This window comes from Salvelinus alpinus, chromosome 14 (assembly GCF_045679555.1).
Source record: "Salvelinus alpinus chromosome 14, SLU_Salpinus.1, whole genome shotgun sequence".
NCBI lineage: Eukaryota > Metazoa > Chordata > Actinopteri > Salmoniformes > Salmonidae > Salvelinus > Salvelinus alpinus.
The window spans coordinates 8,002,215-8,028,778 of NC_092099.1; the positions used below are offsets into that span (position 1 = coordinate 8,002,215).

The 26,564-nt window shown below is 40.0% G+C and overlaps 2 protein-coding genes across 2 annotated transcripts in view; one reads left to right on the top strand and one right to left on the bottom strand.

Annotated features, from left to right (window-relative positions):
* Nucleotides 1-12,274, top strand: part of LOC139538342 (ly6/PLAUR domain-containing protein 1-like) — a 46,862-nt gene extending 34,588 nt beyond the window's left edge. Inside the window, exon 3 of the mRNA XM_071340289.1 lies at nucleotides 9,094-12,274. Within this exon, the coding sequence (XP_071196390.1) occupies nucleotides 9,094-9,350 (257 nt within the window). The 3' untranslated portion in view covers nucleotides 9,351-12,274. The remainder of the gene's footprint in view (nucleotides 1-9,093) is intronic.
* Nucleotides 12,275-13,868: 1,594 nt separating this feature from the next.
* LOC139538341 (G-protein coupled receptor 39-like) overlaps nucleotides 13,869-26,564 on the bottom strand; it is a 31,199-nt gene continuing 18,503 nt past the window's right edge. The window contains exon 2 of the mRNA XM_071340288.1: nucleotides 13,869-18,847. Coding sequence (XP_071196389.1) covers nucleotides 18,345-18,847 — 503 coding nt within the window. The 3' untranslated portion in view covers nucleotides 13,869-18,344. The remainder of the gene's footprint in view (nucleotides 18,848-26,564) is intronic.

Sequence of the window (26,564 nt, forward strand, 5' to 3'; positions counted from 1 at the left end):
GTTTGCGAAGGCCATTGAGTAGGGGTGTCTGCTTCTCTGCCTTAATGGCACAGCAGAACTCTCATGTAAAAGTTAAATCCTACCGATCCACACAAGGGTTGAGATGTATGATTGTTTGCTGCTGTTCGTGCAGCCAATCATAGCATCTCATTAGTGTTTGGGAGCACTTGGTCCATTTTTTTACTCTTTGCCTACAGACTACCTCAAAATTATATTTTAGACTGGGTAGTGCTACAGACACTTTGGAGTTCCACTCTGAAATTGGAATGAAATCCCTCTAGCGGAAAAATGGTCTAAACACGATTGCTTCTGAAATCTTTATGGTCGTTCATGCAATATGAATTGAGTGTTTCACCGTTGCCTTGTGTTGTGAGATTTATTGTAATGATTTTGACCAAACATACCCGGCACATCAAACACACACTTTTTGAGTTACAACTGCATTACTGGTGGTATGGAATACAATCATAATGCATAATACATAAAGGTGTAGTGGCACTGTGACTTTAAAGCGTGTTAACCCTCGCAAGGCTGCCGGCCCAGACGGCATCTCTAGTGGCGTCATCAGAGCATGCGCAGACCAGCTGTTTACGGATATATTCAATGTCCCCACATGCTTCAAGATGTCCACCATTGTTCCTGTACCCAAGAAAGCAAAGGTAACTGAACTAAATGACTATCGCCTCGTAGCACTCACCTCTGTCATCATGAAGTGCTTTGAGAGACTAGTCAGGATCACATCACCTCTACCTTATCTGACACCCTAGAATCACTTAAATTTGCTTACCGCCCCAATAGATCCACAGACCATGCAATCGCCATCACACTGCCCTATCCCATCTGGACAAGGAGAATACCTATGTAAGAATGCTGTTCATTGACTATGCATGTAGCTCAGCATTCAAAACCATAGTACTCATCATTAAGCTTGGGGCCTTGGGAATGAACCCCGCCATGTGCAACTGGGTCCTGGACTTCCTGACGAGCCGCCGCCAGGTGGTGAAGGTAGGAAACAAAACCTCCACTTCGCTGATCCTCAACACAGGGGCACCACAAAGGTGTGTGCTCAGCCCCTTCCTGTACTCCTTGTTCACCCATGACTGCGTGATCACGCACGCCTCCAACTCAATCATCAAGTTTGCAGACAACACAAAAGTAGTGTGCCTGATTAACAACAATGACAAGACAGCCTACAGGGAGGAGGTGCCAGGAAATTAACCTCTCACTCAATGTCAACAAAACAAAGGAGCTGATCGTCTACTTCAGGAAACAGCAGAGGTTGCACTCCCCTATCCACATCGACAGGACCGCAGTGAAGGTGGAAAGCTTCAAGTTCCTTGGCGTACACATCACTGACAAACTGAAATGGTCCACCCACACAGACAGTGTGGTGAAAAATGCGCAACAGCACCTCTCCAACCTCAGAGGCTGAATAAATTTGGCTTGGCACCTAAAACCCTCACAAACTTCTACAGATGCACAATTGAGAGCATCCTGTTGGGATGTATCACCGCCTGGTACGGCAACTGCACCACCCGCAACCATAGGGCTCTCCAGAGGGTGGTGCAGTCTGCCCAAAGCATAACCAGGGGCAAACTACCTGCCCTGCAGGACACCAACAGCACCCAATGTCACAGGAAGGCCAAAAAGACCAAGGACAACAACCACCTGAGCCACTGCCTGTTCACCCCGCTATCATCCAGAAGGCGAGGTCAGTACAAGTGCATTAAAGTTGGGACAGAGACAGAATCTGTTTTTCAATCTCAAGGCCATCAGACTGTTAAATAGCCATCACTAGCACCTTAGAGGCTGCTGCCCTATATACGTAGACTTGAAATCCCTGGACACTTTAATAATGGAACACGAGTCACTTAAACAATGTTTACATATTTTGCATTACTCATTTCATATGTTTATACTTTATTCTATTTTACTGCATTTTAGTCTATGCCGCACCGACATTACTCGTCCAAATATTTATATATTCTTAATTCCATTCCTTTACTTTAGATATGTGTGCATTTTTGTGAAATTGTTAGATATTACTGCACGTGTTGGCCTAGAAACACATGCGTTTCGCTACACCCGCAATAACATCTGCTAAAAATGTGATTTTAATTTGAATTCTAATCTAAATGATGGCAAACAGTGCCTCAGTAATCGTATACAAAGTTCAGGATAATACATGCAGTCATCCATATTATTGAAATAGCTTAAAAATATGATGTTATTTGTATTTCTATGATCTCACGAGGTACCAATTATTGGACATTAGGTACGTACATCAAACACAAGGTGACAGTTTGAATTGTTCTTGAATCTTGTTAATTTCATGTTGCACTGTTGTAGCCTGACAATAGAAAACAAACTATTGCATACTTCTCTGGTTGCTATGCTGTCATGGACTACTCATCAAAGATCTTCTTTTTTCCCCAGAACTTTTCATAAACTGTCATGTTTACCTGCTTAGGATGCCACTGCGATGACAAATATGTGGACAAAGACCTTTAATTGGAATTATGTCACCGCCTCAGTTTCCACTTTTATAGTGGAAAGGCACCGTGACAGTGTAAACTCCATGGTTGAAATGGCACACTAATAGGAATGCTACATGGGCTTTCTGAGACAAGGTGTCGGCTGAGCACTTTCTCGGCACCAACATTTGTTTTGACACAATGTTCAAAGGTTTGCTAGCACCGGTAGTATTTATACTTTGACATTCAGGCATGTATGTAGTCTATTGGGCTTGACTAACACTGACGTCAAGACTTTTGTAGGTGCACATTTTTGTTGTTTTCTGAATGGTCGTGTACAAACTGAGATTTGAGTTGTCTGTATTTTGAGTCATGACCGTTTTTCCTTGAATTAGATTAGGAACAACTCATGGGTCTGTTTACTTGCAATATGACATTGTTGCTTGTACAGTGAAAGGATTACATAACACAGTAACCTGTTAGACATTAACACTAAATGGAAAATAACCATCAGACAAACAATTTTGTTAAATCTGGCTAATTTTAAATTAGATCCTAAGTGGGGGGGGAAAGTATTTTAATATATCAAGTATACTTAAATATACAGAAATAAGAAATGTCCTCGCACTGCCAACTATGTTTATTTTCAGCAAACTTAACATAAGATTCAACAACTGAGACATAAACTGAACAAGTTCCACAGACATGTGACTAACAAAAATAGAATAATGTGTCCCTGAACAAAGGGGGGTCAAAATCAAAAGTAACAGTCAGTACTGGGTGTGGCCACCAGCTGCATTAAGTCCTGCAGTGCATCTCCTCCTCATGGACTGCACCAGATTTGCCAGTTCTTGCTGTGAGATGTTACCTCACTCTTCCACCAAGGCACCTGCCAGTTCCTGGACATTTCTGGGGGGAATGGCCCTAGCCCTCACCCTCCAATCCAACAGGGTGAGTGCTAGGGCGTTCCCAATGGGATTGAGATCCGGGCTCTTCGCTGGCCATGGCAGAACACTGACATTCCTGTCTTGCAGGAAATCACGCACAGAACGAGCAGTATGGCTGGTGGCATTGTCATATTGGAGGGTCATGTCAGGATGAGCCTGCAGGAAGGGTACCACATGAGGGAGGAGGATGTCTTCCCTGTAACGCACAGTGTTGAGATTGCCTGCAATGACAAAAAGCTCAGTCCGATGATGCTGTGACACACCGCCCCAGACCATGAGAGACCTTCCACCTCCAAATCGATCCCACTACAGAGTACAGGCCTCGGTGTAACGCTCATTCCTTCGACGATAAACGCGAATACGACCATCACCCCTGGTGAGACAAAACCGTGACCCATCAGTGAAGAGCACTTTTTGCCAGTCCTGTCTGGTCCAGCGACGGCGGGTTTGTGCCCATAAGTGACATCGTTGCCGGTGATGTCTGGTGAGGACCTGCCTACAAGCTCAAGCTCTGTCCAGCCTCTCTCAGCCTATTGCGGACAGTCTGAGCACTGATGGAGGGATTGTGCGTTCCTGGTGTAACTGGGGCAGTTGTTGTTGCCATCCTGTACCTGTCCCGCAGGTGTGATGTTCAGATGTACCGATCCTGTGCAGATGTTGTTACACGTGGTCTGCCACTGCGAGGACAATCAGCTGTCCATCCCGTCTCCCTGTCGCGCTGTCTTAGGCGTCTCACAGTATGGACATTGCAATTCATTGCCCTGGCCACATCTGCAGTCCTCATGCCTCCTTGCAGCATGTCGAAGGCGCATTCACGCAGATGAGCAGGGACCCTGGGCATCTTTCTTTTGGGGATTTTCAGAGTCAGTAAAAAGGCCTCTTTAGTGTCCCAAGTTTTCATAACTGTGACCTTAATTGCCTACCGTCTGTAACCTGTTACTGTCTTAACAACCGTTCCACAGGTGCATGTTCATTAATTGTTTAAAGTTCATTGAACAAGCATGGGAAACAGTGTTTAAACCCTTTACAATGAGATCTGTGAAGTTATTTGGATTTTTACGAATTATCAATGAAAGACAGGGTCCTGAAAAAGGGACGTTTCTTTTTTTCAGAGTTTATACATATACTGTCATTACATTTCAACACACTTATTAAAAGTGTAATTTATATTCATTGTCTTTTAGTATACTATGTTCACAATCATTAAACTTAAACCCACTCATTCAATGGATGTGATGGTAGATCTGAGAATGGATCAACAACATTATATTGACTCACATTTAATGATTTAAATGACGGTGAAATAATACAAATATACAGAATAAATGCAAAGTCTTGTGTTTGGGGCAAATCCAACACATCACTGAGTAACTGACGCCTTATTTTCAAGCATGGTGGTGGCTGCATCATGGTATGCGTTACATTGGCAAAATACTGGAGTTTTTCCAGATAAAAAGAAACGGGATGGCGCTAAGCAAGGCAAAATCCTACAACAGGACACCTACAGCACCCAATGTCACAGGAAGGCCAAAAATATCAAGGACAACAACCACCGTAGCCACTGCCTGTTCACCCACTATCATCCAGAAGGCACGGTCAGTACAGGTGCATCCTAGCTGGTACAGAGAGACTGAAAAACATCTTCTATCTCAAGGCCATCAGACTGTTAAATAGCCATCACTAGCACAGAGGGGCTGCTGCCTATATACACAGACTTGAAATCATTGGCCACTTTTAATAAATGGAACACTAGTCACTTTGATGTCACTTTAATAATGTTTGCATATCTTGCATTACTCATCTAATATGTATATACAGTATTCTATACTATTCTACTGTAGCTTTGACATTGCTCGTCCATATATTTATATATTCTTAATTCCATTCCTTTACTTAGATTTATGTGTATTGGGTATATGTTGTGAAATTCTTAGATATTACTTGTTAGAAGCGCAAGCATTTCGCTACACCCGCAATAACCTCTGCTAAACATGTGTATGCGACCAATAAAGTTTGATTTGATTTGAATTCACCTTTCAGCAGGACAGTAACCTACAACACAAAGTACCTACAGCAGGACAGTAACCTACAACTCTACACTGGAGTTGCTTACCAAGAAGACAGTGGAGGTTCCTGAGTGGTTACAAGTTACAGTTGTGACAAAAATCTGCTTGCTTTAAAATTGCTGTGTAGGCATGAGCACCAACATCTTGACAGAGCTTGAAGAATTATGAAAATAATGAAGGGCTAATATTGCACAATCCAGGTGTGCAAAGCTCTTAGAGACTTACCCAAGAAGACTCACCGCTGTAATCGCTGCCGACGGTGTTTCTAGCATGTATGCAATGACAATTTTAGTTGTTAAAAAATAAATAGAAATCTTCCACTTTGACATTCAAGTATTTTTGTGTAGATTGTTGTCAAAAATTACAATTAAATCCATTTTTAAACCAACTTTTTAACAACATTTGAAAAATCCAAGGCGTATGAATACTTTTGGCAGGCACTGTACTTTCTGAATTCCTGTTCAGAGGAGTGCAGAGAAAGTTGACAATAACGGTTGTTTATTGCACTGCTGAGTATACTTTTTCATATCTCAAGAAAATATACTTTTTTGAAAGTATACTTAAATGTCCACAAAATATATTAAAAGTATATTTTCAGAAACGCATGTGCACAAAAATGAGCATATTCCCCAGCATCCTTTTCTGCAGCTCAAGTTTTGATTTATAATATATTGTTCCTCGTATATAGCTTATTCAATATATCGTAGTAGGGATAGTTTCAAGTCTCAGTTAAACATTTGTCATTTTGCGAGACAGTGTTTTTGATGTGTCTTTTCTAACATATTGTCATCTGAAATGAAGTCTCCCTATAGGCACAGACATCAGTTCAATGTCTAGTTTTGATTTGTATTCGGTTGAGTTGTCAACTAACGTGAATTCAACGTGAAATAACCAAAAAATGTCACCATGTCATTGGATTTAGGCTCAAGGTTGGGTGAAAGAAAATACTAAATTCCTTTTACGTTGATTACTTTTTGCAAATCCAATCTATTTTCCAAGTAGATTCAACCATCACATTTCATTTTTTTGTTGAAATGACGTGGAAACAACGTGTGTGACAGAATGAACTGTGGTTCGTCAATAGATTGTGTAATGGTGACAGTCATAACAAGGGTTTAGGAGTTTAAATGAAAAGACATATCAAATGTTAGAAATTCACCCACTCAGCTGCTTTCGCCAGAATTGGAGTCCGAAATATGCCGCCACTAAGTTCCACAGCAATTCTCTCGACGTGAGTTAAATGCAAAGGTAAGTCAACAAGTTTTTCAAAAAGATGGCTTTAATAAACTGGGTCATCTTTGGTATGAAGTCTGTAGCTGCAGGATACTTTCTATTCAGAAGAACAGATTATTTGATAGCCATCTTTGATAGCCATCAAATAAGAGCAAAAGGTCTTATGATACGTTTTGACATACTTTTTTGGGAAGTAAAAACAGGTCTGCTATAATGATAGGTAGCTGTCATGATATTCGTATGGACAATTTTTTGAGACACTAAGGGGATATGGTGAACTGACAGGAATTGAAAACATGTTTTTTGAGTAAAATGCTTCTTTAAAGAATGTGAGTACTGGAACAACAAATATCTATTGTTGCCTCTCAAGTGAATTTTCAGATGCCTTGTTTACTTGATAGAAAAGGAGAACGCTATTGTCTTGCATTTAAGCACAGCGTTCCACCACCTGACAGCTCTGCATGTAACTTACACTGATGTGTTCGTCCTGTAAAGATGTGAGTCAGGTTTGATGGCCCAGTGTCTTTGTGGTGTGGTAGGATATCCCCTTGTTTTTAGCCCACAAAGCCATAATGTTCTAGGCTATACTTCATCTGTTCAGAATTGAAGGTTTGATACCAGTTGGGGAGAGAAGTGGATTTACAATAGCATCTTTAAATGTAGCTGCCAACTGTGAACCATTTATGACATTGTTTTGCGTTTAGGCAGTGGCGATTTTAGCATGTAAATCTTCGTGGGGCAAACTCAAAAAAATGGTTTTAGATGCATGCCAGCAAAGCCACAACACAACACTAAACAATACATGAATTGCACTATAATGATGGCAAACAGTGTCTACAAACTGTTAGGGCCTACTTAAAGCTGTCCCAACAGCAAAGTCCAAACGGCAGTCCCAACACTTTACCACTGTTACACATGGCTATCAGCGGCGCTTTGTCTGGCACTGAAATAGTAAAAAAACATAGCTGTACATTTTTTATTTAACCTTTACTTAACTAGGCAAGTCGGTTAAGAACAAATTCTTATTTACAATGACGGCCAAACCCGGCCAAAGTAGATTGTCGACTTGATTCATGATGATGCTTGCTAGCTAAGATTTTGGAAGTATAATGTTGAGTCCAGTCCAATCAAAGCTACTGTAGATATAACGTGATTTGAACACTGAGCTAATCACGGTGCAACTAGAGAACATTACTAACCCCTATGCTCCGTATTTTCTGCTAACTGCCCCACCACTACAGAAAGCACTGAGCTAGGCTGAAACACCTGCATTTTGGAGCTGCCTTATTCAAGAAAGCAAATAAGCATGTTTGTACAGTATGTGGCTTTTTTAACAAAAATGTTTTTCTTCATTGATGGCAAACTGATATGTGACACGTATTAATGCCAAAATAACATGCAAAACATGTAAAATATGTATTTATTTTTAGCTAAACAGGTGGGGCTCAAAACAGTGGCGACCCTGAACGACGGGTTGCCCCTGCGTGTTAGGCATCTCCCTATTACTGCATTTCATGCTTTGCATGTACTGTTAACACTGGTTATTCCCCCATAAATATCAGTCTGATTATGGCAAATTGTCTTTCCTACATTGTATGCCACAGGTCTACATGTACATTGAGGTCTGAAAGATGAGCATTGTTCTCTCACAAAATGATTATACTACCACAGACTATGTGTAGCAAATTAATCCTGACAAAATATTTTACTAAATCATTCTCAAGAGCCCGGTATCATGAACATTGCAGCATCATTCTTGATAGCCTAGCCGCAAGCCACTGGCAGCATCGGGGTAAATCTCTGGAATGTAGAATGCTGAAACAACATGACATCAAGTCATGTTGCGCTTGTTTGTAATTAGCATAGCCAGACACAGAACATAACATGGGCATGTGACAAAAGTTAGAGAAAAACAAAAATTTTCAAAAGAAAATTGCCTAGAGAAGTAATAAGATTATTGTGTTGGTTGTTCAAAAGTAAACATTGCCATCATCCAATTGTGTGGGCACGTCCCATCTAGGAGTGGTATCTGCATTCGTTACAAATGCCGGACTTTGTGGTTCACTGAGCAGCCAAATACACAGGAAGTTGAAACGTCTCGAATCTTGCAATGCAATGAAAATGTGCTCGTTCTAGGTTGTGGTTACGATCATTTTTATGTTTATGATAACGTAATAATGTCAATATAGTAATGACTATATGCCGTTGAGCCAGAGTGAAGTTTCCCTTTTAAATAGTATTTATTAGTTTTACTAGCTCTGTGCATCTTCAAATTTAAAAAAGTGAGGGAGTGCCGCTCCCTCACGCTCTGGCAGCACTACACCCGTGCTGCGCAAACAGCATCTAATGGCCACGTTTCTGTTCTTGTTCCAGGGAAGCACTACCGCAAGTCCTGTGCATCGTCTGGGGCCTGCCTCATCGCCTCCTCTGGCTACCAGCAGTTCTGCACAGGGAAGCTCTACTCGGTGTGCATCAGCTGCTGCAACACTCCCCTCTGTAATGGACCCCGTCAGAAGAAACAGAGTTCCAGTAACAGAGTTCCGTCTGCCGCCTCGTCCCTAAGCCCACTACACAGCCTCTCCCTCCTTTTTCTTCCCTTCCTCCTGCGCCCACCCTCCATATTCAGCTGAGAGCCTATGATTGGCTGGTTTGGTCTCATCAAGACTGTGGTTCAAATTTTTGATGTACGGTGTCCATATCGTCAATGGATGTATGACGCTGTCCTAACATAGACACTGTATTTAGTTGATGTCCTAATAAGGACAGCAACTACCGGTCGAAGGTCATTGTTTGAAGAAACGTTCTGAAGGAACCTCCCTAATATGTTTATAGTGTCAGTGATATGCACCACAGGAAAGGACTTTGGCGAGTGGAAGTGAGATGGCCATGGAGCAATATCATTTCCAATGGGTCCCAAAAAAATCTGTGGACTCTATGGTGCTGATCTTTACATTGTCATCACTGATTGACAGACATTGACTGGCCAACTGAGGGCACTACAAGGTAATATGTACAGTTGAAGTCGGAAGTTTACATACACCTTAGCCAAATACATTTAAACTCAGTTTCACAATTCCTGACATTTAATCCAAGTAAAAATTCCCTGTTTTAGGTCAGTTAAGATCATTAATTTATTTTAAGAATGTGAAATGTCAGAATAATAGTAGAGTGAATGATTTATTTCAGCTTTTATTTCTTTCATCACATTCCCAGTGGGCCAAAGGATTTCATACACTCAATTCGTATTTGGTGACATTGCCTTTGAATTGTTTAACTTGGGTCAAACGTTTCGGGTAGCCTTCCACAAGCTTCCAACAATAAGTTGGGTGAATTTTGGCACATTCCTCTTGACAGAGCTGGTGTAACTGAGTCAGGTTTGTAGGCCTCCTTGCTCGCACACGCCTTTTCAGTTCTGCCCACAAATATTCTATAGGATTGAGGTCAGGGCTTTGTGATGGCCACGCCAATACCTTGACTTTGTTGTCCTTAAGCCTGTTTGCCACAACTTTGGGAGTATGCTTGGGGTCATTGTCCATTTGGAAGACCCATTTGCGACCAAGCTTTAACTTCCTAACTGATGTCTTGAGATGTTGCTTCTATAGATCCACGTAATTTTCCTGCCTCTTGATGCCATCTATTTTGTGAAGTGCACCAGCCCCTTGCAGCAAAGCACCCCCACAACATGGGATGGTGTTCTTCGGCTTGCAAGCCTCCCCCTTTTTCCTCCTAACATAACGGTGGTCGTTATGGCCAAACTCTTTTTGTTTCATCAGACCAGAGGACATTTCTCCAAAAAGTACAATCTTTGTCCCCATGTGCAGTTGCAAACCGTAGTATGGCTTTTCTATGGCAGTTTTTGAGCAGTGGCTTCTTCCTTGCTGAGCGGCCTTTCAGGTTATGTCGATATAGGACTCGTTTTACTGTGGATATAGATACTTTTGTACCTGTTTCCTCCAGTATCTTCACAAGGTCTTTTGCTGTTGTTCTGGGATTGATTTTCACTTTTCGCACCAAAGTACGTTCATCTCTAGGAGACAGAACGCGTCTCTTTCCTGAGCGGTATGGCGGCTGCGTGGTCCCATGGTGTTTATACTTGCGTACTATTGTTTGTACAGATGAACGTGGTACCTTCAGGTGTTTTTTAAATTGCTCCCAAGGATGAACCAGACTTGTGGAGGTCTACAATTTTCTTTTCTGAGGTGTTGGCTGATTTTATTTTGATTTTCCCATGATGTCAAGCAAAGATTCACTGAGTTTGAAGGTAGGCCTTGAAATACATCCACAGGTACACCTCCAATTGACTCAAATGATGTCAATTAGCCTATCAGAAGCTTCTAAAGCCATGACATCATTTTCTGGAATGTTCCAAGCTGTTTAAAGGAACAGTCAACTTAGTGTATGTAAACTTCTGACCCACTGGAATTGTGATACAGTGAATTATAAGTGAAATAATCTGTCAAAACAATTGTTGGAAAAATTACTTGTCATGCAGAAAGCCGACTTGCCAAAACTATAGTTTGTTAACAAGAAATTTGAGGAGTGTTTGAAAAACGAGTTTTAATGACTCCAAGCTAAGTGTATGTAAACTTCAGACTTCAACTGTATATTTTGTAGATGAGCTGGAAGAGGTATATTTGTACAGTAAGGGCTCTATTCAATCGGTATCGCTGAAGCGCTAAATCTTGCGCGCTACTATACAAATGTTAATTTCTGATTGAGTCTCTGCGACAGCGGGAACGTTGTCTCTAATTGTGAATCGTGCTATAAAGCTGAACTGGACTACAGACACAAAATGAACAAAAACACAAATAAACCAACAGAGTAATTTACAATTTTTTGGATTACGGCATCCATTTTAGGAAGTTGTCAACTCTGTCAGTGGTCAGTTATGGATGCCATGCAAATCAATGGAAAATAATACTTTGGACACAATGTACAATGCAGTCACCAGGTCATGGTGAACAGTGTTGAGAACATTTGGTGAATGTGATAATATGAGTTACAGTATGGAGAAGTGTTTATCTCTTGTCAAGGAAACAAATCACTGTAATCAACACTTCCAATACGAACCTTTTCCAATGTTCCAACTTTTAAAATGTACAGTATGAGATGAAATTGGTAAAAAATGATCCTGACTGTGCTTTGACTGCATGTAATATGTTCGACTCCTCACGTCTTTAGTCTGTAGAGGCACCACACTTAGAAATCAGCTTGTGACAGATTGTTGCAGTGTTTGTTGGACGATATGCTGTATTCCTCTCTGATTGATTGATTGAATACTGTAATAGAGAAGACAGCTTAGTGGCTCTCCTTGGGTTCAACTTTCATGGTCACCTAGAAGTCATTCTTGACTGTGTTTGACTCACCACATCAATTCTACTTCATAACCGAAGCCAAGAAGCATATTTAGTCACGTTTATCAAATCAAATTGTATTTGTCACATGCGCCAAATACAACATGAAATGCTTACTTACAAGCCCTTAACCAACAATGCAACAATGCAACTTTTTGAAAATAAGAGTTAAGAAAATATTTACTGAATAAACTAAAGTTTTTTAAAAGTTACAATGAAAGAACAGTAACGAGGCTAAGTACAGGGGGTACCGGTACTGAGTCAATGTGCGGGGGTACAGGTTAGTTGAGGTAATATGGGCGATCAATGCAAATAGTCCGTGTAGCCTTTTGATTCATTGTTCAGCAGTCTTATGGCTTGGGGGTATTTTGCAGCTATCAATAAAGTGCAGAAATTGTCCAAACTAATGCGTAAAAGTACATAGCTTTTTGTGAGCGTGAGTGCGGCCACTGTCTAATATACTCTGATGTAGGCTTCAATAAAAAGGAAACTTTAGATTACTTTTAGATTTACACTTTATTCCTTTTATAAATCCATTTGCATTGCATGCGTACTCCTTTGCACTTTTTAATCGATTTGACGCTATTATCCATGCATTTTCATAATGTGACCACATGCCTACAGTAGGTTATCATATTGAGGTTCCGTTAGTGAATAATCAATGATTTGGAGGAAAGTAAACCACGTCGTTCTCCCAGCATGTCACTTTTTTTCTTGTTGGTACTGTTTAGGTACAGTATATACTAAAGTTTATTTTCAATGCAAGATTACAATAATATAAAGACAACGTACACTACTGTTCAAAAGTTTGGGGTCACTTAGAAATGTCCTTGTTTTTGAAAGAAAAGCAAAAAAAATGTGTCCATTAAAATAACATCAAATTGATCAGAAATACAGTGTATACATTGTTAATGTTGTAAATGACTATTGTAGCTGAAAACTGCAGATTTTTTTATGGAATATGTACGCATATGTAGAGAGGCCCATTATCAGCGACTCCGGGATGCTGGCCTTCTAGACAGAGTTCCTCTGTCCAGTGTTCTTTTGCCAATCTTAATCTTTTCTTTTTATTGGCCAGTCTGAGATATGGCTTTTTCTTTGCAACTCTGCCTAGAAGGCCAGCATCACAGAGTTGCCTCTTCACTGTTGATGTTGAGACTGGTGTTTTGCTGGTACTATTTAATGAAGCTGCCAGTTGAGAACTTGTGAGTTTCTTAAACTAGACACTTTAATGTACTTGTCCTCTTGCTCAGTTGTGCACCGGGGCCTCCCACTCCTCTTTCTATTCTGGTTAGAGCAAGTTTGCGCTGTTCTATGAAGGGAGTAGTACACAGCACTGTACGAGATGTTCAGTTTCTTGGCAATTTCTCGCATGGAATAGCCTTAATTTCTCTGAACAAGAATAGACTGACGAGTTTCAGAAGAAAGGTATATGAGCCTGGCTATTTTGAGCCTGTAATCGAACCCAAAAATGCTGATGCTCCCGATACTCAACTAGTCTAAAGAAGGCCAGTTTTATTGCTTCTTTAATGAGCACAGCAGTTTTCAGCTGTGCTAACATAATTGCAAAATGGTTTTCTAATGATCAATTAGCCTTTTAAAATTATAAACTTGGATAAGCTAACACAACGTGCCAATGGAACACATGAGTAATGGTTGCTGATAATGGGCCTCTACACCTATGTAGATATTCCATTAAAGATCTGCCGTTTCCAGCTACAATGGTCATTTACAACATTAACAATGTCTACACTGTATTTCTGATCAATTTGATGTTATTTTAATGGACAAAAAATTAGCTTTTCTTTCAAAAACTAGGACATTTCTAAGTGACCCCAAACTTTTGAACTGTAGTGTATGTAAACATACATGCGTAAAGAACAGACCTGTTTGGATAATGCATTGTGTCATTTGGAGATACACTTTGTAGCCTATTCTACTCTGTGCATTAGGGCCTAAGTGTCATTTTATTTATACTGTGCAGTAATTGTACTTTGTACACACACCAGATACTCAGCTCGTCTGTGTGGTGAATTGTTTTATGGCTGGGAGAGATACTCTGAATATTTATTTGTACGGCTGTGGACAGGTCGAGGTTATCGGGACAGTAGCCCCGCACTGGGCACAAACTGGTTGAATCAACATTGTTTGAAAGTAATTTGTCAACGCATTGTGACGTTGAATCTGCTTGGCAAATGTATTGGATTTGAAAAAAGTATATTAAGGCCTATAAAGCATTTGCAAAGCCATCAACAGCTATTGTTTCAATTCACCCCAGAATTCAACTATAAATAAACAATACAATAGGCCTAGTTCTGGTTGATTTTAAATTGAAGGATATTTAATTATATTTAATTGTTTGGTTGTCAGTGCAACCAAATATCAACAGTTAAAGAATAGCACTAAATCAAATCAACCTTTTATTTAAATTGCATTTCAAGTTTGATTTGACTTAGTCCTATTCTTTAACTTAGATTTTTGGTTGAGATGGAGACATGAATTCAATATATCAATTATACATTTGTAGACAAACTGGAATTAAAGGCAGACTAAGTCGGTGGCACAGATGGTACTATCCAATCAGAAGATGCATCTCCTTCAAATGGTGATATTTGGTTAAATTGACATCAAAACACAATGCAATATAACTTATGAAATTCAATAAATAGCCTCCTAACTTGTTAACCAATTATTTGTTGGATCAACTCAGCCATAAACAAAGATTAAAGAATGGGATTAAGCCAGTGGCTCAGATGCTGCCATCTAAGCAGTAGATAAATCGTCTTTAAATGTTGATATTTGGTTGTGTTAACCAGACGCAATTCAATATTACTTTTGTAATACAGAAAGTAGTCTAAAGTTAAGACTAATGTAACATTCAACCTTAAAATGAGTAACACATCCATGGACACATTTTGAGGTCACTCAAACTATTAGTTTCTTCTAATGTAGTCACATAAAGCGCGCATGTTCACGATAGCATGCCTAGGTCATCGCAGGTCTGTGGAGATCTTCACAATTGCTGTAATAATCTGCAGAGAATCTCAAAGGACAATAATCACTTGTACTATGTCCTTTTAATTTAATCTCAACTGCAATCATGGTTCATGATGATGCACAGTGATGACACAGTCTGTTTTATACAACAGTTTTGTTGAATACTAGCTTCTGATTAGCTAGAAGGGCAATCTAGAATGTACATTAAAGCAAGATAACGGGACAGTTAGAAGAGATATTGGGACACCTTGCAATCATGACGCAAAAGGCGCCTACACGCAGACCGTACTTGCTACAAAATTACAGAACGCTAAACCAACAATCACAAACTGAAATTGGATACATTATAAATGCAGGTCCAACGACAAAAAAATGTAGCTAGCTAACATAGATTTCGTTTTTGCAGAGACATTGTATCCATAAATATCGAACAAACGACTGGGTCACGTCTCAAGCAACCAAAAGATGAAAATATGAATTTGCATATATAAATGAAAATATCAACGAAATGTTTTTATTGTATTGGTAAATGTATGCTTATAATATTGTTTCCTTTGGCAACTGTGGTATACGCGGGATAAAAGCTTAAACAAACGCAACAGAATAAAATATACTGTCATTATGGCTGACGAGGTTGTGTAGCTGTAGCTAGCTAGCAGCAAGCAAGGGATATGAACGTTGCCACTGAGCATGGCAACGGAACATAAAGATCGAACGACTGGGTCTCATTCACAAATATCGAACGAACGACTGGGTCGCATGTCTAGCAACAAGAAGGTATGAATTCGCTTATATAAATAAATAAAAAGTATTTCTACCAGTAAATGTGTGCTTTCATATTGTTTTCTTTGGCAACTGTGGCACAAGCGTGATAAATGCCACCGTTCTGTACATTACTTTGGAAAAATTAACTCTGCAAAGTGACGAGGCGGTCGTCATCCATTATTTCCAAGGTAATGTAGTGTATGTAGGCATTTATCCCATAAATAAACAAAACATCTGACATTGTATTCCCATTTGAACGTTGATGTGCTTTTAAATGGTTGAATGCACAAAAAATAAATGGCTTTGAGATAAAAAATAATATTATTACACATCCTACACGTAACGTTAGCTAGCGAGCCAGTCAGCTAACGTTAGCTAGCTAACAGTACGCTTTAACTTGAAATTAAACAACTTTCTGACAAAATTAGAAATATGTAATATCTGAAAATATAGCTAGCTAGACTATCTTACCCGTTTACATATGTGGACGCTTCTCCCCATGTGTCATGGATGCCTTGGTTGCCCTTAGTTTGAAGATGTAATCTGGAAACAGGTGTTTTATACAACAGCAATGTGTTCTCTTTTCGACTCCCACTGCATATTTGCAATCAAACGCCAGAATTTTCTCCATCTCCTTAGCTATCATACTCCAATTCCACTGATTTCAAAACTCATGGCTAGCGGGAAGGTTCTTGTCTTTTTTCTGAGACTTGTAATTTAACAAATGTATTCCTATTTACAGATGGCATACAAGTTTGTTATTAAGGCACACAAAAGTTCACATGTTCCAGAAGGCATTTCTGCCCAAAAACGCATTTTGATAAAATAAAATTTTTTTTACATTCAAATGGCTCTCCTGTGAAGTAATGACACGTGACATTATGCCTAGTTTCCTGAAATGAGTCACAATTTTAATTCAGCCAATCATCAGTCATTTGTGTCAGTTTGCTAAGCACTTGTAACAGGCTAATTGGTCAGCTGTTTGAACCGTTTAAAGGGTTTTCTGTGCTTCTTGAGTAGATGAGTGACCTTTTCCTCCTTCCATGTCTGTGTCTTCTTGGCTTAAATTGAAGATGTGGCAAACAGGAGTCACAATTTATTTCGCTACCAACCTCAGCAATTTACCATCCAGGTTGTCGGTACCAGGTGGTTTGTCCTTATTTATTTATAGGAACAATTTTTTCCCCTCTTCCACACCCAAATTGTGGAACTCAAAACTACAGTGTTCATCTTTCATTATTTGGTCCATTATGCATGAATATGAAGGCTCAGCATTTGTTTATTGCATGTCATGCCTATGTTTGCTAATCTTTCCAAAAAAAAGTTCTTACTGGTAGGTAATATCAAAAGGTTTTGCTATGAACAAGCCACCTGCCTCAATGAAGTATGGAGCCGAGTTTGCTATTTTGCCTAGAATTTCATTTTAAGCTTTTTACTATCATTCTTTATATAATGTATCTTTGTTCCATAGTATAGTTTATTCATCTTTCGGTTTAGTTTATTCGTCTTTCGGTTTAGTTATGTGATTTCTCAATATACTGTATGTTTGCCAGTCTGCTGTGTTGTCAGACTTATTTGCTATTCCCTTTGCCTCATCCCTCTCAGTCATTCAGTTTTTCATTTAATCATCTAGCCATGGGGATTTATCAGTTCTAACAGTGTTTCTTAATGGGCGCATGCCTATCAGTAACCGGAAGAAGTAGTTTCATAAATGCTTCAAGTGCAACGTCAGGATGTTCCTCATTACACTCATCAGACAAACAAATATTTTTCACATCTTCGATGTCATTGCAAAATGATCGTTTACACACAATTTTAGGCCCAGGCTTTGGAACTTAGATAATTTTTTAGATATAGCTATTATATTATGATCACTACATCCGAAGGGTGTGGACACTGCTTTAGAGCAGATTTCTGCAACATTAGTAAAGATGTGATCAATACATGTGGATTATTTAGTTCCTGTTCTGTTTGTAAATACTCTGGTTGGTTGATTGATAACATGAACCAGATTGCAGATGGTTGAAAGCATAGTGAAAACACACTGGAAATTAAACTAACTTTTGACTGTCTTTGGAGTGGGTGAATAACGGTTGCAATCTCATTGATCAACGTCTCAACCAAATATTACCCAATTATCCACGTTGAAATGACGTGGTTTGCCCAGTGGGCTATTGCGCTCAGTCTTGAATTGTCAATAACAAAATTAGGCTGTAATGATGAGAGTATAAAACTATTGACTATAAAAGTGCGCTGTTTTGTCGATTTATACAGTTTGTGTCATATCGGCAGGTTGGATTAATTTGCATACAGGGAGGGAACCAGGAAATCTGGTCACAAAACGGACTAAATGTTATTACCATGTGTCGAAGCAACAAATCTCGATCAGATAGTGATCGGATCATCTCGTTCGGATGACGACAACCACATGTTAATATAAGGTGTAAACACAAGCCAACTTTATGATACATGTATTTGAATAAACTTCAAAGCACCAAATGCGTCCCCTTATATTTCAGTCTCATCAGGCTCATTTCCCTTTCGCACTGAAAACGAGCGTGATTCATTGGTTGTGGGAAGGGCCTCCTCAGGGCTGGGAGCTGGAGTTTCCTTAGGAATATGTAAGGTAGTGAACGTAGGCATCTCGAACTCCAAGCTCTGAGTCTGAGTAGACCTGCCGCCATGACCACAACGCAGCGACTTTAGCAGGGGCCGCAACGAGCGGGCCGAGTTGGCCTCGGAGCTCCTCAGAGTCCGTTTGTTGACATGCTCAATGGTGAGGCGGCAGCGCAGCACCTGGACAAAGACCTGTTGGAACTGGCGGGAGGAGAGGTTGTACAGGAAGGGGTTGAGCACGGAGCTGAGGTAAAAGAAGGTGTCGGCCACGGGGTGCAGCGCCACATAGCTGCGGAAGTAGGGCATGGTCCAGCTGGACTTGGGCACGGCGGCGGTCATCAGGCGACGCACCTGGTTGGGAAGCCAGCAGACAGTGAGGGAGCCCAATATTAAACCTGAGAAAAGAGGGATGGAGACGGAGCGAGAGAGGGGGAAGAAGAGAGAGGGGGAGTAAGTAATTAAGAATAGGGAAGTAGACTAATGAATAATGCTAATAAATGTCAGTGCATGGAGGTCTGTGCTGGTGTACAAAAACCGGGCAGTTAGTCCTTAGGGTATCGCGTTGATTTCAAATTACATTTCAATAATTTTGTTGTATTTATATTCATATTGGCATACCACTAAATGGTCCACTGATTATGAATTGAGGGCTTGAAATGCTGTGAAATCCGAAAATAAATGATGAGCTACGTAAATATTTTATTCAGCCCTCTGTCACGGTGAAGTGGAGTTGAGAGTTGAAGAGGTGCATTATAAGTCGACAGTGAGTAGTCCATTAGAGAGGGTACTTACACATTCTTGCTGACTCCTTGATTGTTTTAGTGAATCTCAAGTCTACAACAGTACCTGTTCTAATGGTAAAAATTCTACAACAAATAAAGAAAAAACAGCAACAGGCAAATGTCTTTTTATACAATTTATGTTTTCATTCATGGGGGTGTTATTTGATGTGTAACAATTATTTTAAAAGAAAACCTCAGAATAAAGGCAACTACTGAAAAACATTGTCTGAACATTATCCTTGCCAAAATAAATAAAATGGGGTTTTAATATGAATTTAAAAAAAAAAAAACATTAATTGAGTGTATAAGTTCTCTGTGATGATGAGGTTCAGGTTCGAGAAACATTCCTCCCTGGCTAATGTATGTACTCTTTGGGGAAAACACTGATGAATAGGTTATACACTGCATGAAAAAGTGGTAGAATAACTCAGAATAACACAGTTACCTATCTTTGTAATTTATTGTAAAACTTTTTAAGTGTTTAAATTAAATAAGTATTAAACATACTGTCGTCTAACAATTTGTAGGTGTTACAATACATGTTTAACACTGTTTAATTAACTAACACTTTTTAAGTGTTGAAATAATTAAAACGGTATAGTTTGCTTACCAACATGTACATAAAGTTGTTGATTCTAGACATACATATCTGCACTGTTCTTATTTCCAGTACATACTATGCTGCTTATCTAAAAATTCACATGCAAATTGGTCAAATCCCACTGCATATGGGTCCTTTTGGCTTTGGCTTATACATCTTTTTTTGTGCAGACTTGAATACAGGTTGATCTTACAGAATTCTTCCAAAGTGTGAATGCACCATGAGGCAAAGTCATACAGTAGCAAGTGTCAGGAATGGGTCTCAGAAAACTCAAGACAGAGACATTTTAAATGTGAAATGTACAGTATGCTATTTATGACTGGAAAGTAGGCTTAGATTATATGGCATCAGCCTGGTGTGTATGCTTTAGCAGGTGCATAAACCATGAAGTATGGTCTCAGCACATATTTATCATATGCTTTAAGCCTCATGCTAAAGTAGACTAAGCTGACAGTAAAGCATGTGGAGATTAAACTCCAACCCTTGGTGGTAGTGAGTTTGGAGTCTTATAGCTAAGCTATTCTATTACCTACAAACATGCCGGAATTGTGTTGAAGATACAATATCCACACTCAACCATATTTCTAATGCTAAATGAATAATGCTTAGTTCCACATCAAAAATGCCTCCTGAAGAGACACATTCCTGAGAGCATTGATCGACTGCATCAAGAACTCAAACGTAACCGGTCGATGGGCTCCAATTTCCCAATTGAAATCAAGTTAAGGAAATAGAAATTGGCTAGATCCACAAGTCAAGTTACATAGGAGGCAAAAAAACGTCTGGTTTTACTAAAATATTTTATTAATTTCAAACATGGCTCTAGACAATACATGCCTAGAGGGGTAAACAGAAAACTGATAGAGATACTATAAGTCAAATGGAAACTTCTCACTGAATATTTAGCGGGAACATATGAATACCAAAACTTTCAAAGCAGGATTTGCTTATGTCATCAAAAAGACTCCAATGGTGTTCGAAACATTCTTACATTTTGAATCTAATATACACATTATTAATGAATGGATATGAATGCTGTTATGAGTCCTAATGTAAGACAGTTTTGTCAAAATTGGCACGTTTTTCAGTGTGTACGGCTGTGCATTAATATTTAAGAGATTATTATAACAAACATTATATTACATTATATCCAAGGGTTTTGTGGTAATTTGACGATCAATAATAGATCTGGCTATTTGTTTTCCACAGACAAAGTTGTTCTTGTGGAAGTTGGCCTTACAATTACTTCATAATTGAAAATTAGCTTTATAATCTTGAGTGTTTTTCATTCCTCTCATTCAACTGTCATGTGGTTTGAGCCGTATCATTTTTACAGACAAATAATGAAATTAGAGAACAATGCCTGAACTGGAAGTGGTCTAATCTGCTCATAAAAGCCACTACTTTACTTATACTTTCCCTCCTAACAGCAAGGTCCTGAGCTAGTCGACACACAACATGCAGACAGCTACCAAATGCCATCAGTGGCCACCCTTCCAACAATGCAGCAAATGGACAAATGGGACTGGAATGAAAGCAGTGTATACACTGCTCCTGTGCTTTATTCCTACACATACACACATTACTCCCCATACATATGGGACTGGAGCTTGGCATAAGACCCAGTGAAACTGCTGGAGGTGCGTTTTGGGACATGGAAATGATGGAACATAATTATTCATTTATTTGATTGTGGAGACATCTATGAAGTCTGAAAAGGATTTAACTCCCTTTGTGTGGAATATTTGTTTTTGTTAGTTCTGCACAGGCTATGAAATACCAAGGCCGCCTATTCAGAACAACATGGCTCTGCAGTGCCTAGTCCAGGTGTTGGCACACTACAGTCAGACAGGATGTCTTGGATGTCAACACTGGTTCTCCCTGACAGGTTTACCATTCTTATAGAATCGATTAAGTCTGTCCTTCGCGTGACCATTTAGCTAATACCATGTCCAAATGTTGAGCAGAGAACCATGAAGACAATTCCCGACAGCTATTTGCTCCAAATTCCTGGGGAGGAGATCGATCTGAGTTTGGTTCTTCCTATCCCAAGGCCTCCTCATTCTAGAGTGGCCAGTCACCTGGAAAATTGGCATTGGGCCCGCATGGATTGGTGCCGTAAAACCGTAATTGAATTAAACTGTAAAACATTAAAACGTTATAGCTTCCATAATGGTAGTTGTCAATGATTGTTGATTGATGTTGTATTTTTATGTCTTTTTGAGTTGTGGGTCTTTGGTTGAATACAGTGTCTAGTATCTGTCTTATGCCATAACAATATAACACATAATGCCAAAACACACACACACATACACCTCAAAACATTTGTAGTAAGATCTTGTTGTCAAGGCACACAAAAGGTACACAAATGGTGCACATCTACACACACATGCACACGCAGGCACGCGCACAAACACATGCACACACACACACACAGATCCTCCCCCCACACACTGTACACCACCACCATTCACCATTATCGTCCTTTAAAAGCGAGTACTTGGCGAAACACACACTCATATTCTGGCTCAGGGTCTGTTTTTTCTTCGGCTATCCTGCTGGGCGCTCCTGCTGCCTCACACTGCAAATGAAAGAACAGTCTGGACAGCCTGGTCCCCTGACACACACACACACAGGCATGCACAGGGTTGGGGAGAAACGGATTACATGTAAGTACCGTAACTGATCTGCTAAAATATTGTAATCCGAATACAGACACTTTTTAAAAACGAAATGATTACTTCTAGGATTACTTTAAAATTCAGAACGTTTTTTTTCTTTCTGTTTCTCAATGACATTCAAATCAGCATAAAAAAGGTGCAAGTTTAAGTTTGTTCCACCAGCGTGAGTCTGACCCACTGTTTTACATATACACTAGATGATTGATAGGGAGGTGCTGTGTTGAAGTCACAATGCCTCCATCTTAGCAAACCCCCATCAGTGTAAAGAATATTTTGGAAACAATAGAAATGCATTTATTGATGTCTACATTTGTTTTTGCCAAGCGCAACATTCAGCGTGTAACTTAGCTAGAAAGTTGTGTTGGCATCGAGTAATTGTCTCTGGCCGCCTCCCAGTAAGAGGGAGTGGTGAAGCTCTACAGCAGACTCACACAACTCAATCTCTGATTGAAAACTGTTTTCTGTCCCTCCCAAAAGAGAGAATTTGTAGATAACTGGCCTGTTGAGGAGTGACAGACTCCATCAAAGCTGGAGGGGTGTTCTCATCTTATCTATCAACATATACATGGGTCTAACTCCTCTAGCTCGACAATGGTATAGGGTGTGGGCCAGGCAGCAGGCAGTTAGCCAGTCTGCCAGCTTAGTGGAGTCTGCCACTAGCACAGTCAATGTAGTCAGCTCAGCTTTCCCCATTGAGACCGTGTAAGCCTCGATCTAGGTCTGCAAAACTTAACATGGCGGTGTTCGCCTTAACAATCTCACTGGAATAAAGACCTCCTCCATTCCTGTCATTATTGAAAGAGATTGTGACAATATCTCACATCTCAAAATAGGACTACTTAATGTTAGATCCCTCACTTCCAAGGCAGTCAGTCAATTAATTAATCACTGATCATAACCTTGATGAGATTGGCCTGACTTGGTTCAAGCCTGATTTATTTACTGTGTTAATTGAGGCCTCTCCTCCTGGTTACACTAGTAACCATATCCCACAAAGGCGGAAGTATAACATTTACGACATAAATTTTTGTTATGAACGGTTTTCATCTTTTGCGCTTCTAGTCATGAAATCTATGCAGCCTACTCAATGACTTTTTATAACTACTGTTCAAAGGCCTCCTGGGCCGTATACAGCGTTCCTCACTTCTTCACGGACCTTGTAGTCATTTTGGTGACTTCAATATTCACATGGAAAGTCCACAGAACAACTCCAAAAGGCTTTTGGAGCCATCATCAATTCAGTGAGTTTTGTCCAACATGTCTCTGGATCTACGCATTGCCACTGTCATACCCTGGATCTACTGTAGTTTTGTCCTGTGGAATAAATATTCTGTATTTAAATGTTTTTCTCATAATCCTGGACTAACGGATCACAAATAACAAATAATCCAACCAAGAATTATCAAAAGCTGGGACAATCCAATTCTTGACAACCTAAAGATTCCTAGACGCCCTCTTAGACTCCCTCCACCTACCCAAGGACGTCCACGTACAAAAATCAGTTAACCACCTAACCAAGGATCCAAATTAAACCTTGCGTAATACCCTAGATCCAGTCGCACCTCTAAAAACAAAAACATATGTCACAAGAGATTAGCTTCCTGGTATATAGAAAATAACCGAGCGCTGTGGCAAGCTTCCAGAAAATAGAAAAAAATGTTTTGACTAGCTGTAACGTCTGCTTCCAACTCACACTCTCAAACACATAGATCTCCTGAACGCAGCTCACTCTCCAGATCCCAATCAACTGAATTCTGATCACCTGTTCACACACCTGTATGTCATTATCACACACTATTTAGTTCAGTTCTTTGCACCCCATCATTGTGAAGTATTGTTTGTTTTGTGACACACTTCTATTCAGAGTGCTGTTTTTCCCCATAATTAATCCTCCTGTGTATGATAGTTTTTGCCCGCCTCACTAACGACGCCTATTCCCTGCCTGTACCTTAGCCTATCGGATTTCCTGTTATTGCCTAATCTCCCGGACGACGTTACTAGCCTTTTCCCTGCCTGTACTGTTGCTTTGTTGTGTATGACCTTCTGCCTGCCTCCTCCTGTGGTCCTTCACAATATACACCTGCTGCGCCCTGCGCTTGAAACTAGCTCTCTGTCTCCCATCGTGTTCATTACACTAGCTTGATAAGACAGTACCATGCAATATCAACGAGCCCTCACTGCTGCTCGATCAGTCTACTTTTTCAACTTAATAAAACTGAATAAAAACAATAAAACATTTATTTTTGATACTGTCGCAAAGCTAACTAAAAGGCTGCATCCCCCAAGATAGGATGGCCTTCACTTCAGCAGTGATGAATTCATAAATTTCTTCTACGAAAAGATCATGAATATTAGAAAGGAAGTTACGGACTCCTCTTTGAATCTGCATATTAATCCAAAACTGAGTTGTCCTGAGTCTGCACAGAACTGCCAGGATCTAGAATCAATGGAGACACTCAAGTTTTTAAATCCTGTATCTCTTGACACATTCATGAAAATAGTCATGGCCTTTAAACCTTCCAGCTGCCTTACTGGGCCCTATTCCAACTAAACTACTGAAAGAGCTACTTCCTGGGCTTGGCCCTCCTATGTTGACGATAATAAATGGCTCCCTATCCTCCATATGTGTACCAAACTCGCTAAATTTGGCAGTAATAAAGCCTCTACTGAAAAAGCCAAACATTGACCCGAAATGTATTAAAAACCCGTAGCGCAGCAACTCACTGCCTTCCTGAAGACAAATCATGTATATGAAATGCTCCAGTCTGGTTTTAGACCCCATCATAATACTGAAACTGCGCTCACGAAGGTGATCAATTATTTTTTAATGGCTTCAGACCAAGGCTCTGCACCTGTGCTCGTAATCCTCGACCTTAGTGCCGCTTTTGACACCATCAATCACTTTATTCTTTTGGAGAGATTGAAAACCCTAATTGGTCTACACGGACAAGTTCTTGCCTGGTTTTGATCTTATCTGTCAGAAAGATATCAGTTTGTCTCTGTGGATAGTTTGTCCTCTGACAAATCAATTGTAAGTTTCGTTGTTCCTCAAGGTTCCGTTTTAATTAAGACCACTATTGTTTTCACTATATATTATACCTCTTGGTGATGTCATTCGGAAACACAAGGTCAATTTCCACTGCTATGCGGGCAACACACAGCTGTATATTTTGATGAGATATGGTGAATCCCCAAAATTGCCTACCCTTGGAAGCCTGTGTTCAGACATAAGGAAGTGGATGGCGACAAATGTTTTGCTTTTAAACTCGGACAAAACAGATATGCTAGAACTGTCCCTACTGGGGAGTACCAATATGGCTGACTGGTGGCTTCAAAGCCTCTCAATGGCCAATACATAGGATCAACAATCCAGGGTTTATTTACATCATCGGTCTGACCACAAGACAGAGACTATTATGGTGACACACCGAATGCGTTTGATGGATTGAGGGAAAAGAGCAGGAGTAAATCTAAGCTATTTCTATGTCTCCAAAGATTATCCAACTTGAATAAACGCTTGCAGGTAAGGATGACAGCAGTGTTGTAGCCTACGGGTGGCGCGATACAGATATCAATTATTATTGATATCTACATAGCGCATTGACATGAATTACACTGCTGCTCTCTCATTCAGGGCTCGATTGAATTCGCAACGCCGAAGTTCAGCTTTACAGCGTGATTGAAATTTAAAGGCAACTGTTGTACTTTAGCGGAGACTGCATTCACGGTAAACGCTGCATGTGTCGGCTCAATCGGAAATGACCTTTATATTTCCATTGTGGAATCTGTAACGCTGAAGATGAAGACAGGTTGAATAGAGCCCTTAGCTATTTGCGCCTTACTGATTGTGGTTGTTGTGGATGGCTGTTCACAAATGTACACTGAGTATACAAAACAATAAGAACACCTGCTCTTTCCATGACATGGACTGACCAGGTGAATCCAGGTGAAAGCTATGATCCCTTATTGATGTCACTTGTTAAATCCACTTCAATCAGTGTAGATGAAGGGGAGCAGAAAAGCTAAAGAAGGATTTTTATGCCTTGAG